The sequence below is a fragment of the Mauremys mutica genome, chromosome 7 (assembly GCF_020497125.1).
Source record: "Mauremys mutica isolate MM-2020 ecotype Southern chromosome 7, ASM2049712v1, whole genome shotgun sequence".
Lineage (NCBI taxonomy): Eukaryota > Metazoa > Chordata > Testudines > Geoemydidae > Mauremys > Mauremys mutica.
Window position 1 is genome coordinate 29716504 of NC_059078.1, and position 18161 is coordinate 29734664.

Here is an 18161-nt window from a genome sequence, read left to right on the forward strand (position 1 = left end):
CGCTCCAGAGGAGAAGTAACGCCTGTGTAGCTGGTTATTAAAGCCTCTTACTCCCTTTGAATCAAATACGTAAAAGGTTGTTACAAGGAGGGGGGGGAGAAAAATTGTTCTCCTTAACCTCTGAGGATAGGACAAGCAGCAATGGGCTTAAACTGCAGCAAGGGAGGTTTAGTTGGACATTAGGAAAAACTTCCTAACTGTCAGGGTGGTTAAGCACTGGAATAAATTGCCTAGGGAGGTTGTGGAATCTCCATCATTGGAGATTTTTAAGAGCAGGTTGAACAAACACCTGTCAGGGGTGATCTAGAATAATACTTAGTCCTGTCCTGAGTGCAGGGGACTGGATTAGATGACCTCTCGAGGTCCCTTCCAGTCCTATGATTTTATGATTTAATTCAGTTCTCCCTGCTCCTAGCCAATCAGCTCTCATGGCGCTGCAAATACTAACAGATCTAATGACAGATGGAGGCCCATCTAGTACAAGGTGTGACAATGGTAGCATGGTCTGGTGGGTTAGAGCAGAGGGTGCTGAGAGCCAGGACTCCTGGGTTCTCTCCTCTGCTCTGGGAGGTTAGTGGTTAGAAATATGGGGGGAGAAGAGGAAGGGAACCAGGACTCCTTGGTTCTGTCCCTGGCCCTGGGAGAGGAGTGGTGTCTAATGGTTAGATTGGGGGGAGAGGATGGAAGTCAGGATGCCTGGGTTCTATTCCCAGCAGCACAGCTGTCCAGCTGCTTGTGTCCAAGGGATGGGGAGGGGCAGCTACCAGGCTCATGCTTGTGCATTGAAGGGGGAGAATGGGGACTGGCTGCTGGAAGGGAAAGGCTGGAGTAAGCTGAGCCCCCCTGAGCATTGTCAGAGCTGTCAAGAGGGATTAGACTCTGGGGAGCTGGACTGTGTCTCATGGGCTGGATGGACAGTTGCTGCTTGGGGAAGGGCAGAGCACAGGGGGGTAGCAGGGGTGCAAGGGGGATGTGGGTATTGCAGAGTGGGGCTCAGGGGTCAGCAGCTACACTGGGATCTCCAGCCCCATGAACACTGGGGCAGGGCATGCTAGACTCCCCAGGAGCCTAGCCTTGAGGTCAAGGTGAAAGCGCTCTGGCTCTCACAGCTACACAACCACAGCATAGGCTGGAACCAGTAAAAGATGCAGGACCAAATCTAGCCAGCAGAGGGCAGTGCCTCTCTCATACACCCCCTTACAAAGAAGGGGAAACTGAGGTTCTATCCCCAGCTCTTGGAAGGGAGGGGAGGTCTAGTGCGCTAGTGCAGGGGATGCGGTTAGGGAATGGGATCAGGACACCTGGGTTCCCCAGCTCTGCAAGAGAAGTAGGGTCCAATGGCTGAGCAAGGAGTGAGGGTGGGAACTAGGACTCCTGGGTTCCATCCCCATCTCTGCTGCATGACCCTGAGCCCGCCTTGTCCCCGCCCTGCACTTCCATTTCCCACTGTGCCATGGCGACCCTGACCTGACCTGCAAGCAACTCCGTTATTTAATGTGCTGCTGAGGCCCTTAAACTGCCCCCTCTGGCCATGGCCAGCGATCCTGGCACCTGGCACTGCACGCTGAGAAGCTAAAGGGCTCCTGATCCCAGGGCCGGGGGCAAGGCCTTCATGAGGGATAATTATCCTGCTGAGAACCAATTGCCCTGCCCAGTGCCATCACCCAGGGATGGGGATATGGGCGCTGCACCCTCCATCCTGTGCCCTCCTTTCAGTACCCGCTTGCCCGCTCCTCTGCCTGCATCAAGAGATGCTGCCCTTCTTCTGTTCACTCTTGTGTTAAGGCCCAAATGATGCTGTCTGCAGCTGGTCTCCCCCCACTGCTGCCCACAGAGGGGCCTCTGCTGCTACCTTACCCACCACCTCATTTCCAGGAGACCGGCCTCCTGGGCGCTGGCCCAGCTCTGGCCCTGACTCACTACACACCTGGCAGCCTTCAGGGCAACCTTGCTGTAGTTTTTAAACGGGGAGATGGAAAAACCATTAACTCAAAAGAAACCCAAGGCGAAAAAGCAGAGCTGGGTTCTGTCGCATACACAGAGCAGGGCTGATTCACTCCAGCAGAGGGCAGCAGGACAGCTAATACACACTTCAAATAATGCCTGCTGCACTATGAGCTGCTGGGAGGTAGGGAGAGAGCCCAGGAGTCCAAAGTCCCAGCCCCGCCCCAACCTACAAGAGACCCATTTCCCTCCTAGAGCAGGGGATAGACCCCAGGAGACCTGGATTCTCAGCCCCCGCTCCCTCCAACCCACTAGACCCCACTCCCCTCCCCGAGACAGGGCTAGAACCAGGAACCCTGCTCCCCCACTCGAACCGCCAGACATCAGTCCCTTCCCCGATTCTGGTTAATCACCTCCCTGGCCAGTCAGTTAAGGAGGTACCAAACCCAGGGCTCCTGGGTGAGATTCTGTATCCCACTAATGGCTCATTAGCAGCCCCAGAGTGGGCCCGGCTCGGCAAACGTAATCCTAGCCCTATATCAGCTCCCCAGAGCGCTTGGTGGGGGGTAGCAGGAGGCTGTGCCTCACGGAAGCACAGGGGGGCTTAGAGGGGTGAGGCTGGGTTAGAAAGGCAAAAGGGATCAAAGCACTGAGGGTGTGGGGGCTGTTCATACCGGGATCCGTCCCCATTCCCTGCCCTCCCAGCTAGCCTCTCCCTCTGCCCTGGGGCTGCATCATAGCCAGGGCTCCCTACAGGGGAAAGGCCCATACCCAATTTCCTGACCCCCCCCCCTTATCCAGCCAGTCCCACAGTGGGTGCAGTCTAAGCTAAGTTCCTTCCCACCCTCTACTCTTGCTGCATTTCCTCATTAATTAATCCATCAGCAGCTCAGCAGCTAATGAAGGAAGAACATAAGCTAGGTGCAGAGAGAAGGGCCTTGGAGCAGGAGGCTCTTGGGTGAAGGAAATTTCAGACAGGGAGCTACCCCCTCAGTTCCCATCTAATTCCTCACCCCCTGGTAGGGCTGTACCCCTCAATCAGGTCCCCAGAGCTCTAGTAGTGAATGTCCCTCAGCGATGGGGCTCTGAGCCCTCCTCTTGCAGATACTGACTACCAGCCCCCAGAGCTGGGGATGGAACCCAGGAGTCCTAGCTCCCAGCCTCCCCCCCCTGCTCTAACCATTAGACTCCCCTCCCCTCCCAGAGCTGGGGCTAGAACCTGGGAATCCTAACTTTGCATCACTACTGCTCTAACCACTAGATCCAACTCCTGTAAGTTTGAGCAATTGCATTTCTGCTCAGTAGGGGGCAGTGGTGTGTCCCCCTCCCCACACAGTATCATCTAACACAGGGTCAGCAACCTTTCAGAAGTGCTGTGCCGAGTCTTCATTTAGTCACTCTAATTTAAGGTTTCGCGTGCCGGTCATACATGTTAACGTTTTTAGACGGTCTCTTGCTCTAAGTCTATATTATATAACTAAACTACCGTTGTATGTAAAGTAAATAAGGTTTTTAAAATGTTTAAGAAGTTTCATTTAAAATTAAATTAAAATGCAGAGGCCCCCAGACCCCAGGCCCCGGGCAGTGTGAGTGCCACTGAAAATCAGCTCGCGTGCCGCCTTAGGCACACGTGCCATAGGTTGCCTACCCCTGATCTAACCCAATCCTAAACCTCTTAAACAGAAACCCCCTCATCGCCCCCCCTGCCATAAATCCCATCACACACAGGCTTAACCTGGCCCCTGTTCGCCTAAGTGAACATCTGTTCAGCATCTGGCAGAGAGGAGAAAGACTCAGAGCCCCAGCTGGCATAAGCCAGCGCTCACCGGGGGGGCTGGCAGAGAGCGCCTTCCCCTGCACAGCTCTATGGTTCCCCTCAGTCCTAAACTGCAGTGCCCTGCCCTGGGCTTGTCCCCTCACCCCCGGCTCTGCCAATGCCCTGCCCTGGGCTTGTACCCGCCCCCCCCGGCTCTGCCAATGCCCTGCCCTGGGCTTGTCCCCTCACCCCCGGCTCTGCCAATGCCCTGCCCTGGGCTTGTCCCCTCACCCCCGGCTCTGCCAATGCCCTGCCCTTGTACCCCCCCCCGGCTCTGCCAATGCCCTGCCCTGGGCTTGTACCCCCCCCCCGGCTCTGCCAATGCCCTGCCCTGGGCTTGTCCCCTCACCCCCGGCTCTGCCAATGCCCTGCCCTGGGCTTGTACCCCCCCAGCTCTGCCAATTCCCGGCCCTGGGCTTGTCCCCCCCCCCCGGCTCTGCCAATGCCCTGCCCTGGGCTTGTCCCCCCCCCGGCTCTACCAATGCCCTGCCCTGGGCTTGTACCCCCCCAGCTCTGCCAATGCCCTGCCCTGGGCTTGTCCCCCCACCCCCGGCTCTGCCAATGCCCTGCCCTGGGCTTGTCCCGCCCCCGGCTCTGCCAATGCCCTGCCCTGGGCTTGTCCCCACCCCGGCTCTGCCAATGCCCTGCCCTGGGCTTGTCCCCCCACCCCCGGCTCTGCCAATGCCCTGCCCTGGGCTTGTCCCGCCCCCGGCTCTGCCAATGCCCTGCCCTGGGCTTGTCCCCCCCCCCGGCTCTGCCAATGCCCTGCCCTGGGCTTGTCCCCTCACCCCCGGCTCTGCCAATGCCCTGCCCTGGGCTTGTCCCCCCCCAGCTCTGCCTATGCCCTGCCCTGGGCTTGTCCCCTCACCCCCGGCTCTGCCAATGCCCTGCCCTGGGCTTGTCCCCTCACCCCCGGCTCTGCCAATGCCCTGCCCTGGGCTTGTCCCCTCACCCCCGGCTCTGCCAATGCCCTGCCCTGGGCTTGTCCCCCCCCCCGGCTCTGCCAATGCCCTGCCCTGGGCTTGTCCCCCCACCCCCGGCTCTGCCAATGCCCTGCCCTGGGCTTGTACCCCCCCCGGCTCTGCCAATGCCCTGCCCTGGGCTTGTACCCCCCCCCAGGCTCTGCCAATGCCCTGCCCTGGGCTTGTCCCCCCCCCGGCTCTGCCAATGCCCTGCCCTGTGCTTGTCCCCCCCCCCCGGCTCTGCCAATGCCCTGCCCTGGGGTTGTCCCCCCCCCCCGGCTCTGCCAATGCCCTGCCCTGGGCTTGTCCCCCCCCCCCCAGGCTCTGCCAATGCTCCTCAGTGCTGCAGTGGGCAGTTGTGAAGTTTGTCCATAGCACAGAACTGCTGAGCTCTCTGGTCCCCTGGGCTCTGCAGCACATAAACTCCAGCCTTAGAAATGTGAATTGTGACAGGAGTCAGGAAGCTACAGACCTCGAGGGAAATCCCAGCTCCCTGTGCTGGAGATTGAGGCGGCTGCAAACAGCCGGGCATTACAGGGCGTTGGAAGGGGGGGCGGTAAGGTCTAGTGGTTAGAGCACAGCACAGCTAGGAATCAGGCTTCCGTTGCCAGCTCTGAGAGGGGAGGGGGTCTAGTAGTTAGACTAGAAGGGGCTGGGAGCCAGGACTCCTGGGTTCTGTTTTTGTGATTGGAAGTGTGATTCTGATTCCCTTTGTCCCTGCTCTAACCATTAGACTCCACTCCCTACCTGCAGTTGAGACCAGGCACCAGCCCCCTAATCCCCCCACCTGGCGAAAAAGGACCATGCACCCCCCCAAAAATTGAGCTGAACCCCCCCACCCCATCCTGATATATGGGGACCTGCACCAGCCTCCACTTCCCCATCCCCCTCTTCCCCCAGCTCCAGCTGCCAGCCTTGCCCCCCCCCTTCTGACCCCCTCCTGGTGTACGGTGACCGTGCATCATCCCCTGCCCCCTCCCCAGGGAAAGGGGACCTTGCACCAGCCTCCTCTCCCCTTTAGCTCCAGCTGCCAACCCCCCTCCCCCCCCTTACCCCCCCAGCTGCCACCTCCCCCATCCTGGTGTATGTGGCTCACGCATGAGCCAGCTCACCCCCACCTGCCCTCTCCCACCAGCTCCCAGCCCCCTTTCCCCACCTGCTGATCCCCCCCCCCCCCCGTCCTGCTGGAAAAGAACCAGGCACCATCCCCCCAGCCTTGCCCCCTCCCCCCTCAGCGGCCAGACCCCCCCGCCGCACGGTGCAGAGGGACCATGCACGACACCCCCCCCCTCCCCAGCCAGGAAGGGGCAAAGCCGGCGCCGCGCGGGGAGGGGCGGCAGGATCTTCGCGGCCGCGGGCTCCGCGCAGCTCTCCCATCCCCCACCCCGCGGCACAGCTCCGGCGCCCGGGCAGGGACCGCGGGGCGCGCGCGGTTCCCACCTCCCGCCGTCTGCGGGGGGCTCGGCGCCAGGCTGGGGGGGGAGCCGGCACCCCTCCACTCCCAGCGGAGCCGGGCGCCCCAGAATCGGATCCGAGGCGGGCAGGGAACGCGGATGTAGGGAGGGGATGGGCCAGGGGATAGAACCCGGGCGTGTGGCGGGTTTGGAATAGAACCCAGAAGTCCGGGAGACAGAGACGGGGAAGGGGGGGTGCTGTCCCCTGCCTGGGACCGAGCTATAAAGGGATCGCACCCCTGAATGTTACAGCGGATGGGACCCAGGCATCCGGGAGGCTGCGTACCCACTGCCTGGAGATGTCAGCGGACGTTATACACGATGACCCCCCGTGGATAGAACCCAGGCGTCCGGAGGCTCAGTGCTGGGGGTGATCATCCCCCCTTCCCGGATGTATAACTTCATTAGACAGCACGGACTGCACCTAACCCCCGGCGGATAGAACCCAGGCGTCCGGCGAGTCACCCAGAGTGGATCTAGCCCTCGCCCGGATACTGGATTGAAATCGGATTGCACCCGTCCCCCTTTGACGGGGGACAGAACCCAGGCGTCCGGGGAGCGGAGGGGGGTGCCCTAGGGAGTGTATGTAACCCCCTGCCTGGAGCTATAACTGGACTGGACAACGCGGATTGCACCCCAGGTGGATAGAACCCAGGCGTCCGGGGGGGCCAGGGGGTGCCCCCAGAGTGTACATGCCCGCCCCCCCTCGGATATATAACCGGATTGGACAATATCGATTGCACCCCCCACGCCGCCGGCGAAGAGAACCCAGGAGTCCGGCGATGCGGGAGGTGTGGGGGGTGTCTGTGCTGGTGCTGCAGGGGGCTGCTAGCGTGGAGGGCGCTCGGATCTAGCCGCACACGCGTATCCCCGTTCATGCCACCGCCAGCCAGGCACAAGTTGAGCCGCGCCGCAGCGGAGAGGAGCCGCCGGGGGACAGAGAGGCCTGCTGGCCCCCCGGGGCAGGGGGACGGCTGGGATGGGGAGCCCCTTCGGCCGGGGTGACCCCGGTCCCCGGGCGTGAGCAGCCCGCAAGGACGCGCGGAGGCGGCGTGGGGGAATCGCAGTCCCGGGGATGAGCCAGGGCGCGGGTGGGGGGCCCGGAGACGGGAGACGTGGCCCCCCCTAGAGACAGAGCGCAAGGTAAAAGCATCGGCCGCTGCGCATGGGGCGGGGGGGAGGCGTCTGGGGAGGGGGAGCTGGATCGGAGATGGGGCGCAGAGGGGGTCTTGATCAGAGCTTGGGGAGGGCATGTGGGGGCCTGAAACGGGGCTGAGGGAGGGGTGGATCAGGGACATGGGGGCCAGAGGGGAGCTGAAAGGCCTGGAGGGCTGAGTGGCTGCGGGCTGGACTGGAGGAACCTGGAGGGGCTGCATCCGAGCTGGAGGGGAACCTTGGGGTCTGCAGCGGGACTGCGAGGGAGCAGGAGGGAAGCTAGGCAGGGGATAGGGGGCTGGAGGGGGCGATGGGGGAGCTAGGCAGGAGCTGGGGGGCTGGAGACTGGGGCGCTGGGGGAGCAAGGCAGGAGCTGGGGGGCTGAATGTGTCTCAGTAACTGTCAAAGCTCTGGTTGAAGGGCACCAGAGGGGTGTGTGCAGGGGAGGGGAGGAATAGCAGAGATCCACTCCCAATCTCTGGGCTGCTGGCCCCTTCCTGGCTAAGGACAGGGGCTGTGGGTGGGCTGGGTATGGGGGAGGAGTTCTGAGGGGGGGGTGGAAGGAAGCAGTGACCTGCCATCTTCCTGCTGCCTGTCCCAGTCAGAGGCCGCCAGGAATGGGGGAAGCTGGTTGTAGTGACCCCATCCTTCCAAAGAACAACACCTCAACCCCAGCAGAGCTGGGCACAGCTCCTCTCACCCACCCACCACCGGGAGGGGCAGTTCGGCACAGAGCAGTGGGTGCCTGGTGGAGACATGGCAGACACACCACTCTCCCCCAATGGCTTGGACACACAAATTGTGCCCACGCCTACGCACATACGTAAGTGCACCCAGATAAGCGTGCAGACACTCAGAAGGGTGCACCTGGCAACATGTGCAGAGCCATGAGCACACACCAAAACCCCAGCTACTCCACACCCACAGGCCCCCCAGAAATAAATAGGCACAGACAGAGCAAGTGTTTTTTGCCTTCCCTCATTCTCAGAGCCAGGAATAGAACCCAGGAGTCCTGGTTGCCAAACTCAGACCCACTAGACTCCATCTGAAAGCCTGCTCCCTAGGTATATTCTCCCAGCCAGGCCTCCAGTCTGTCTCTGAGCCCTCTGACCTGGGCACAGGTACAGCTCCCCACCCCTAATGCTTCTGCTGGCTCTGCCTGCGCTTATGTACCATCAGGAGAGCAAAGAAGGTGACAACTGTGCCTCCCTTTGGAAGGGCCATGAGGGATCTGGGGCAAATAGAATCGAGGAGTCCTGGCTCCCAGCCCTCCCTGCTCTAACCACTAGAACCTACTCCCCCTCCTAGAGCTGGGAATAGCGCTTGGAACAAAATCAGGTTAGGATTTGAGACTCCTGGGTTCTATTCCTGGCTCTGCTACTGACCTTGGGCATGTCCCTTTGTTGCTCTGTGCCTCAGTTTCCCTTTAGCAAAATGGGGAGAGTAATTCTCACTCCTGCTTTGGGAATTACTCAGGGATCTGCCGGCCCAGCAAATTCTGGAGTGACACCTGTGTGGCTGCTTTGACACCAATAATTCTCTTCATGGGGGTGCCCCTTAGACACGCTTTCAGGTCTCCTTTGCCACAGATTTCCCCTTAAACACAATACAAACACTGCCAGAAATCTCTTCCCTGCCTTTCTTCAGATGCACTGGAAACAGGATTATGAATATGTTTATCCGGCCCTTCCCCTTGCAGCCTCCATGATCCAGCCAGGGCCATAGGCAAGAGCGAAATTGACTAGAAATGCAAAGAGAAACTGACTAGTCTCTTTCATTGTTGGAGCTGAGTGAAATGGAGGGACCCAGGAGTCCTGACTCCCAGTCTCCTGTTCTTAGAGCTACACCACACTCCCTCCCAGAGCTGGGGAGGAAGCTCAGGAGTCCTGACCCCCAACCCCCTCCTTTCCCAGCGTCTGTAGTAGGAACTCCACTTTGATTACTTGAGAGATCTGTTTCTGGGGGCATATGCAGGGGCATGGGGGGCGTGTGGAGTTGGCAGAAAGTGGAGGGATGGGAGGGGTGCTCAGAGAAAGGAGGAGGGGAGGGAAAATGGCTATTTCTGTTTTACCCAGTGGTTATCTGAAGCCCTGACATGATCCCTCTAAAAAGACAAGGTGGGTGAGGTAACGTCTTTTATTGGATCAGCTTCTGTTGGGGAGAGAGAAGCTTTCAAGCTACACAGAGCTCTTCATGTCCCTCTGAGGCAGCTCAGAGATTGTTCTCCCTGCAAACTTCTGCATCCTAGACCCCCCCCGCCCAGCCATAGCTAGCCAAGCAGCCTGGAGCAATTCCATCCACGCACCAGGGCCCTGGAGAAAGATGATCCTGCCTGACCCCCCCTCCACTGCCAATCATGTGCCAATGTCACTGGCATTATCAGGGCAACCTGAATGCTGGCGCTTATTAAATCAATAACTTCCCTTGGCACTACCCTTCAGACAGGAAAGGGTGTTGCACAGGAAATGGAGTGCTGGCGGGCTCCCAATCACCTCTGCGTTACCCCCCTACACCCCACTGCCCCTCCCAAAGCTGACTCCCAGCCCCCCGATCTAACCACCGTACGTAGAATGTAAGTTCTTTGGGCCACGGCCTGTTAGGACTCCTGGCTTCTATCCCCAGATCTGGGAGGGGAGTAGTGTCTGTCTAGTGGCTAGAGGGGGTGGGGGGAATGCTGGGAGCCAAGATTTCTGGCTCCCTTCAGGAATAGCAGCCATATCTGCTGTCCAGAAAACCAGTTCATCCCCTTCAACCCTCATCTCTCTTCACCCCTCCCAATGGCCGGGGGTGGGGGGTGGGGAAGCTAATGCAGCAGCGTGTCCAGTGGGGAGGATGCTGGGCTCTGGGACGGATGTAGGAACCAGGTAGCTCTTTAAAAATTCAGTGGCTGAACTATCGACCTGGCTGGTTCCCTGTCTGCGGCACTGGGGGCGGCAGGATTATGGAGGGGAAAGGTGAGTGGCATAGAGAACACAGGCCAGGGGGACTGGGGAGGGACCCTGTCAGTGAGGGAAGGAGGTGACATGGGGAGCACAGGCTGGAGGGGGGAATCTGGGAGGGATCCAAGCCGTGGGGCTGGCATGGGAAGTGCAGGCTAGCGGTGGGGAAGGGTTCCCAGCAGTGGGGGAGACCCCCTCCACTCCCAGGTCTGGGACAGAACTCAGCGCTGATGACTCCCAGCTCCTCCTGCTCTAAGCCGCCAGAGCTCACTCCCCTCCGAGCGCAGAGAACAGAACCACAGGGCTCTATAGGCCACAACAGAGACCACAGGCCCTGGATTAATTCCTAGGCACGTCCTAGAGCCTCAGCTCCTAGAATCACGGGACTGTACTAGAACTGAAGTTTCCATTTCTCATCCTTGTGGTTGGGAAGAAACATTGGAAAACAAACCCCAGGTGTAGCTGACCCAGCCATACCTGTCTGAGTCTGCAGATAGCCTGAGCCGGTGGCTCCAAGACAGGGGAGCAGACCTGGGCATCTCAGTGGGGTGTTCCCTCCCAGCCCCACTGCTCTGGGAGTCCTGTCAGTTCCGCCCAACCTGAGCAGCCATCCCCCAGTTACTAGAGGGCCTGCTGGCAACCCATCTTCTCTGTGCAGCTGTCACTATAAATGGCGCCAGGCCACACTGCAGGGGTGGGCCAGGGGCGGCTCCAGGCCCCAGCACGCCAAGCGCGTGCTTGGGGCAGCAAGCCGCGGGGGGCGCTCTGCCGGCACCACGAGGGCGGCAGGCAGGCTGCCATCGGTGGCTTGCCTGCGGAGGGTCCGCTGGTCCCGTGGCTTCGGAGGACCTCCCGGAGGCAGCCTGCCTGCCGTGCTTGGGGCAGCAAAATCCCTAGAGCCGCCCCTAGGTGGGCCCACTGTTTGTGAGAGGAGCTACAGTGCAGGGTTGGGGGCCATAGGGGGTGGGGCTGCAGTGCAGGAGGGGGCCATGGTATGTGGAGGTTGGGCTATAGACAGTGTCTGGAGCAGAATTATGGTGCAGGGGGTACAGCCCTGGTGAAGGGGTGTGGCTATGGTGTGGGGGTGGGGCTATAGAGGAGGGGTGTGGCCACGATGTGGCAGGCAGGTATCTGATGCTGGGGGTACCGCCTGGTGTGGAGCCCTGATGCCGGGGGTGGATGTGGTATGGAGTTGGGGCTACAGTGCAGGGGTGTGGCTATGGCATGGAGGTGGGGCTCACATACAGGGCGGGGCTATGGTATGAGGGGTGTAGCCCCATGCCCCAAGCTGCCTATACCCCTAGACCACCCTTTCCCCATGTCCCTGCTGTTGGCTCACTCCATTCTCTGATCCCCTCTCCTCCCAGGCACTGCCCACTCACCAGCCATGGCTTGCCTGCCGCTGGTGTTGCTTCTGATGGCAGGGACCCTGATGTCCTGGGCTGCCTCCTGCCCCTTCCACTGTGTGTGCCAGAACCTCTCTGAGTCACTGAGCACCCTGTGTGCCAACAAGGGCCTGCTTTTCATCCCAGACAACATTGACCGGCGCACAGTGGAGCTGCGCCTGGCCGACAACTACATCCGCGTGCTGGAGCCCCAGGACTTCCTCAACATGAGCGGCCTGGTGGACTTGACCCTGTCCCGCAACACCATCGACAGCATCCGTCCCTTCGCCTTTGGCGACCTGGAGAGCCTGCGTTCCCTGCACCTGGACAGCAACCGGCTGATGGAGATCGGCGAGGAGGCCCTGCGTGGGATGCTCAACCTGCAGCACCTCATCCTCAACAACAACCAGCTGGTGAGCATCTCGGCCGCCGCCTTTGATGACTTCCTGCTAACGCTGGAGGACCTGGACCTGTCCTACAACAACCTGCGCCACGTCCCCTGGGAGGGCGTCCGAGGCATGCTCTGCCTGCACACCCTCAACCTGGACCACAACCTCATCGACTCCATCATGGAAGGCACGTTCTCCGAGCTCTACAAGCTGTCCCGCTTGGACATGACCTCCAACCGCTTGTACACCCTGCCCCCGGACCCGCTCTTCGCCCGCTCCCAGATGGGCGTCATCAGTCCCACCCCCTACACTGCCACCATCGTGCTGAGCTTTGGGGGCAACCCCCTACATTGCAACTGTGAGCTGCTGTGGCTGCGGCGGCTGGCCCGGGAGGACGACATGGAGACGTGTGCCTCGCCGCCCCATGTGGCCGGCCGCTACTTCTGGTCGGTGCCTGAGGAGGAGTTCACCTGCGAGCCGCCCCTCATCACCCGCCACACGCACAAGCTATGGGTGCTGGAGGGCCAGCGGGCCACCCTGAAGTGCCGCGCCATCGGGGACCCCGAGCCAGTGATCCACTGGGTGTCACCGGATGACAAGATCATCTCCAATTCCTCCCGGACCATTTCCTTCCGCAATGGCACCTTAGATGTGCTGGTAACCACAGTTCGGGATGACGGCTCCTACACCTGCATCGCCATCAATGCAGCGGGTGAGTCCACAGCCCTGGTGGACCTCAAGATTATCCCTTTGCCCCATCGGGGCAATGGGAGCAGCGGCCCGGTGCCACGCCACGACCCGGGCTCCTCTGACATTGCCACCAAGACAGCGGCCAACACCACTGACTTGGGGGTGGACGAGAGGAGTGTGGAGGTATCCGATGTGACAGCTGACTCGGCCTTGGTGCACTGGGCTGTAGACAAGTCGGCCCACACTGCCTGGATGTACCAGATCCAGTACAACTGCACCGTGGATGACACCCTGATCTACAGGTAGGGGGCACCGCAGCACAGATGAGATTGGGGGAGTGGGTGGGGATGGATGCCATGGCACAGGAGGCTCTGGAAGAGGAAGCATGCTGGGTCATGCCCCAGCCACATCACCGGACCACTTAGAGTCTTGAGTAGGGGTGTGTGGCTGCAGTGCATTGCATTATGGGCATTCTCCAGGGAAGCGGGTGTGCCTGGAACACATGGCATCACGGATTTCCTCTAACATGGGGAGTGGCCACAGTACACAGCATCATGGGTATTCTGCAGTGCAGGGGGCATGGCTGGGCCACACTGCGTTATGGGCACGCCTGTGGGAAGCTTATGGTTAGAGCAGCCCTGGGTTGTTCTGAGGGCTTAGCTGGGAATTAGTCTCTCTGCTCATGTGGCACACAGCTGCTAATCCTGCCCGGGTTCTGAGTGCTGTGTCCAAGCCCAGAGGCAACTGCCAGGGCCTCCTGTACGAATAGCTCTGTGCCCCAACCCAGAGGTGGTTGCATCTCAGTGCTGGGCGAGGGATCCCTGTATAAACAGCCCCCATGCACCAACCCAGAGGAGGCTAAATCAGCCCCAGGAGCTTGTTGGAGTGGCAACAGCAAGTCCATTGGGAGCCAGATGATGGGGGTCGGGGGTGGAGGAGGCCATGCCATCCCAGTGGTTTAGGCTGAGACTATTAAATTTCAGACTAGAGATGCGAGTAGGGGCTAGACATATGGGGGTGGGGGCAAAAAAAGGGCAGCAATGCTGGGGGTGGGTCCAGATGTAGGGAACCTGAGTTCAGAACTGCTGGGGGAGGGGAGTGTGGACTAGTGGTTAGGGCAGGAGACTGGGTGCCAGGACTCTTGGATTCTACCACAGCACCCTTCTCTGTGCCTCAGTTTCCCCCTCTCACTCGTTGCCTATTTAGACAGTAAGCTCTTCCCCTATTTTGTATGTAGAGTGACTCACTCCAGGTCTGGAAACCCCTATGTGGGGAGGAGACTTTGGAGGGCAGAGGGCTCTTCAACCAGCCACCAAAGGCAGATCAAGACCCAGTGGCTGGGAGCTGAAGCTTGACAAACTGAGGCTAAAAATGAGGCCACATTTGTACCAAGGAGGGAGATTAATGACTGGAACAGCTGACTCAGGATGGGTGGATTCCCCAGCACCGGAAGGCTTTTCCAAAGCATCTACATGCCTTAGGAATTTAAGTCCCCTCTTCAAAAGTGAGGTGGGGTCTGCACTCCAGAGGTAGTGTGGCCTGTTGGTTCCATCACTGGACTTGGGACTCAGAACTCCTGTATTGTATTCTTGGCTTGGCCACTGACTGACCCTCACCAGTGACCACCCCCAGTGCCTCAGTCCTTTGCAAAGTGTTTGAGCTCCAGGGATGGAAAATGCTGGATAAGAACTAGGTGTTCTTATGAATGATTCCGGGGGGCCCACCTCGAAACACCTTAAAAGGTCCTGAGTGTCGGTGGTAGGTACTGAGCAATGTTTGGAAACCCTTTGGGGGGTCTCGGTGTGCACCCCCTCAAATCACAAGTCACTTGAGGCCTGTTGTTGAAGCTGCCTGGGTGAGGGCCCCTGACACCCTCGCTTGGCCAGAAACGACAGAGCAGGAGAAAGACCTGAATGTGTTGGTTGATCACAGGATGACCGTGAGCCACTATGAACACCAAGGCGATCCTAGGCTGGCTTAGGCGAGTGATTTCAGTTGAGGTAGAGAAGCATTAATGCCATTGGACAAGGCACTAGGAAGAGCTTAGTGGGAACATCATGTGCAGTTCTCGTCACCCATGTTCTTGAAAGATGAATCAAACTGGCCCGGTGCAGAGAAGGGCTCCCAGGCTGATCAGGGGAGAGGAGAACTGATCTTACGAGAGGAGAGAGAAAGAGCTGGGTTTGTTTAGCCTGGCCGGGCGAAGGCTGAGAGGGGATCTGGTTGCTCTCTATAAATACACCAGGGGGTTTAGCCCCAGGCAGGGAGAAGAGGTGCTGAAGCTAACAGAGAACATTGGCACAAGAACAAATGGGGACAAACTGGCCGGGAATCAACTGAGACTGGAGCTGAGAAGATTTTTGCCCAACAGAGAAGAGAGGGTCTAGAGCAGCGTCCCAGGAGGAGCGGGGGGCGGGGGGAGAACACCCCACTCGTTTGAAGAGGGGGCTGGATACATTTCTGACTGGGATTCTATGCAGGGGTTGGGTTGGCTGCCATAGCAGAGACCGGACTCAGAGACCAGGAGGCTCCTTCCAGTCCTTGGTCTTATGAGCCACAGATCTGCGGCTGGATGCAGGCACGGCTGGGAGATTCCCCAGCCTGGGGGGATCAGTGGGGCTGCTCAGAGTGGTCCTTTCTGCTCCCTAAAATCTCTCTCTTTCAGGATCATCCCGGCCAGCAGCCACCACTTCGTCCTGAAGCACCTGGTCCCAGGCGTGGACTACAATCTGTGCGTCCTGGCCATCTTCGATGACACAGCCACCTCTCTGGCTGCCACGCGCCTGCTGGGCTGTGCCCAGTTCTCCACGCAGGAGGCGTACCCAGACTGCCACTCGCTCCACGCCCACTTCCTGGGGGGCACTCTGACGGTCATTGTGGGGGGCATTATTGTGGTGACCCTGCTGGTTTTCACGGTGGTCATGATGGTGAAGTACAAGATCTGTGGCAGCGCCCACTCTGGCATGCCCAAAGTCTCCAACATGTACTCGCAGACCAACGGCGGGCAGCCGGGGGTGCCCAACGGGATGCTGCCGCAGCGGGGGCGGGGGCCGAAGGCGCAGCGCCGGAGGGCGAGGGGCAAGCCCGCTCGGCAGGAGGCACCACAGCGCAGGACGGCAGAGGGGGTGGTGGCAGGCCAGGGGGACCCGCCGGAGCTGGGGACCTCCAAAGCCAAGCGGAGCTGCTCGTTGGACATGGGGGAGATCTCCACCAGCGCCTGCTATGGTTATGCCAAGCGGCTGAGCATCATGTGGACCAAGCGCAGCCAGTCAGTGCACGGGATGCTGGCCAGCTGCGCGGCTGAGGGGGAGGGCACGCGGGGCGGGGCTTTCGCCAGCGCGGAGGAGCTGGAGGAGAGCGTGGTATGACCCAGGCGGGCGGGAGTGCACCGCACTGGAGCAGCTGGCTGAACGCCGGGGAGGGGACAGGAGGGCCTCAGAGCTGACACGGTGACACTCCATTGGATGTGGTGACAGCTGACTGGACATGGCAATGCGCAAACCACCCCGGGAGCCACCTCTCTGAGCCGGCGACACTCCAGCCAAGGTGGCAAACCTTGATCGGACCTGGCGACACTTGAGCCAATGCGGTGACCCCTGATCTGACGCAGTGACCCCAGGTCTGACACCACCAGGCCAGGGCCAGCACAGCAGCACTCCTTCTGACACTGGATTTTCCCCAGGGAGAGTGCCCAGTTGGCCAGACACAGAACCCCACATGGCTGGGGGTGGGTTTGGGTTTTGCCATCGGACCTGGTTTGACTTGACATCTGAGGCTGGGAATGTCTGGAACCCCCCGGCTCTTCCTGCTGGCACCCCCACCTTGATGCACATGGTGTGAGACACACAGATTGGAAAACGGGGGGAGGAAATCGGTACTGGATCAGAGAAGGGGGCCTGGACAGGCAATCAGTACCAGGTCAGAGAGGGTGGGCTTGGATGGGAGACTGGTACTAGAATGGAGACGGGAGGGTCCTTTACAGGGAATGGGCCGCAGATTCGAGAGGGGGTGCCTGGGCAAGGAGTAGGCTCTGGATTGGAGAGGGGCCCGGATGGGGGATGGGCCCTGGATAGGAGAGGGGCCCGGATGGGGGATGGGCCCTGGATAGGAGAGGGGCCCGGATGGGGGATGGGCCCTGGATAGGAGAGGGGCCCGGATGGGGGATGGGCTCTGGATTGGAGAGGGGCCCGGATGGGGGATGGGCCCTGGATAGGAGAGGGGCCCGGATGGGGGATGGGCCCTGGATAGGAGAGGGGGCCCGAAGGAGAATAAAAACTGGATTGCAGAGGGTGCACCTGGATGGGGAATTGGTACTGGGCTGGGGCGCTGGACGGGAAATCAGCGCCAGACTGGACTGGGAATCACTACCAAGTATTTTATGTTTTGGTTTTGTTTTTAAAATCATTTGCCTAAATAAATAAACAAACCGGAGTCATTGAGGGTTCGAGGTCCGGTAATGGACGGAGAGCAGCTGAGACAGGTTTGTGAGCACTGGGCGAGGGATCCCTGGATAAACAGCCCCTCTGCCCCACTCCAGAGGCTGCTGCATCTCTGCACCAGGTGGGGGATCTGCTGCAGCAACTTGGCCTGGAACGAAGTGTAACTGATGTGGCGATGTGCCGGGAGCCCGAACCCAAGCCCTGAGAAGGGAGAGCTGCCCTGACTGTGTGCACAGGGCCGGCTCCAGGCACCAGCTTAGCAAGCTGTTGCTTGGGGTGGCCACTCCGGAGAGGGGTGGCACATCCAGGTATCGGCGACAATTCGGCGGAGGGTCCCTCACTCCCGCTGAATTGCCGCAGATCGCGATTGAGGCTTTTTTTTTTTTTTCCTGCCTGGGGCAGCAAAACCCCTGGAGCCGGCCCTGTGCGTGCGTGTGTGTGGTGTGATGTTGTGGGTCGCCAACCCATACTGGGTGCCTGGCAAGGGCATGAGATTGTGGGAGCTGGGATGGGGGGACGGGCTGTGGGGAAGCCGGACTGAGAGCTGTAGCTCCAGACCTTGACATTTCTACACAACAAGAATTACCACGGCAACAACAGCCACATTAAAGAGCCTGTAGCCTTGAAAGTGAAAGATTTACTGGGCGCAGCGTAGCTGGGGCTGGCAAGGTGAGAGCGTCTTGCTGCTGAAGAGATGCACCCTCCTCCCTAGAGAGATCATTAACTCCCCTCTCCCCCCTTCCTCGGGAGATCCCAAAGGTGCATGTGCACTCGGGACAGTGCTCCTCCCCTCAGAGCGATCAGCTCAGGCTCTCGGCAGACTCAGGCTGGTGTCTTTGTGGTGGTTACACTCGGGGCAGTTCCCCTCTCGGAGCAGTTGGCTCAGGCTCTCAGCAGACTCAGGCAGGCACTGGTCACACCTGGGTCACCTCTTCTCCTCAACCACAATGCCTGGGAGCGATGATCCTACCATAATCACCTAACTCCA

At 59.9% G+C, this 18161-nt stretch overlaps 2 protein-coding genes across 8 annotated transcripts in view; one reads left to right on the forward strand and one right to left on the reverse strand.

The window, feature by feature from the left end:
• PC (pyruvate carboxylase) overlaps window positions 1-18161 on the reverse strand; it is a 229762-nt gene that overhangs the window by 8415 nt on the left and 203186 nt on the right. The window lies entirely within an intron of this gene.
• LRFN4 (leucine rich repeat and fibronectin type III domain containing 4) lies at window positions 6297-16802 on the forward strand. Its single transcript, XM_045023194.1, has 3 exons — window positions 6297-7319; window positions 11638-13036; window positions 15400-16802. The coding sequence occupies exons 2-3, from the start codon at window positions 11658-11660 to the stop codon at window positions 16100-16102; spliced, it is 2082 nt and encodes a 693-aa protein (XP_044879129.1). The 5' UTR covers window positions 6297-7319; window positions 11638-11657; the 3' UTR covers window positions 16103-16802.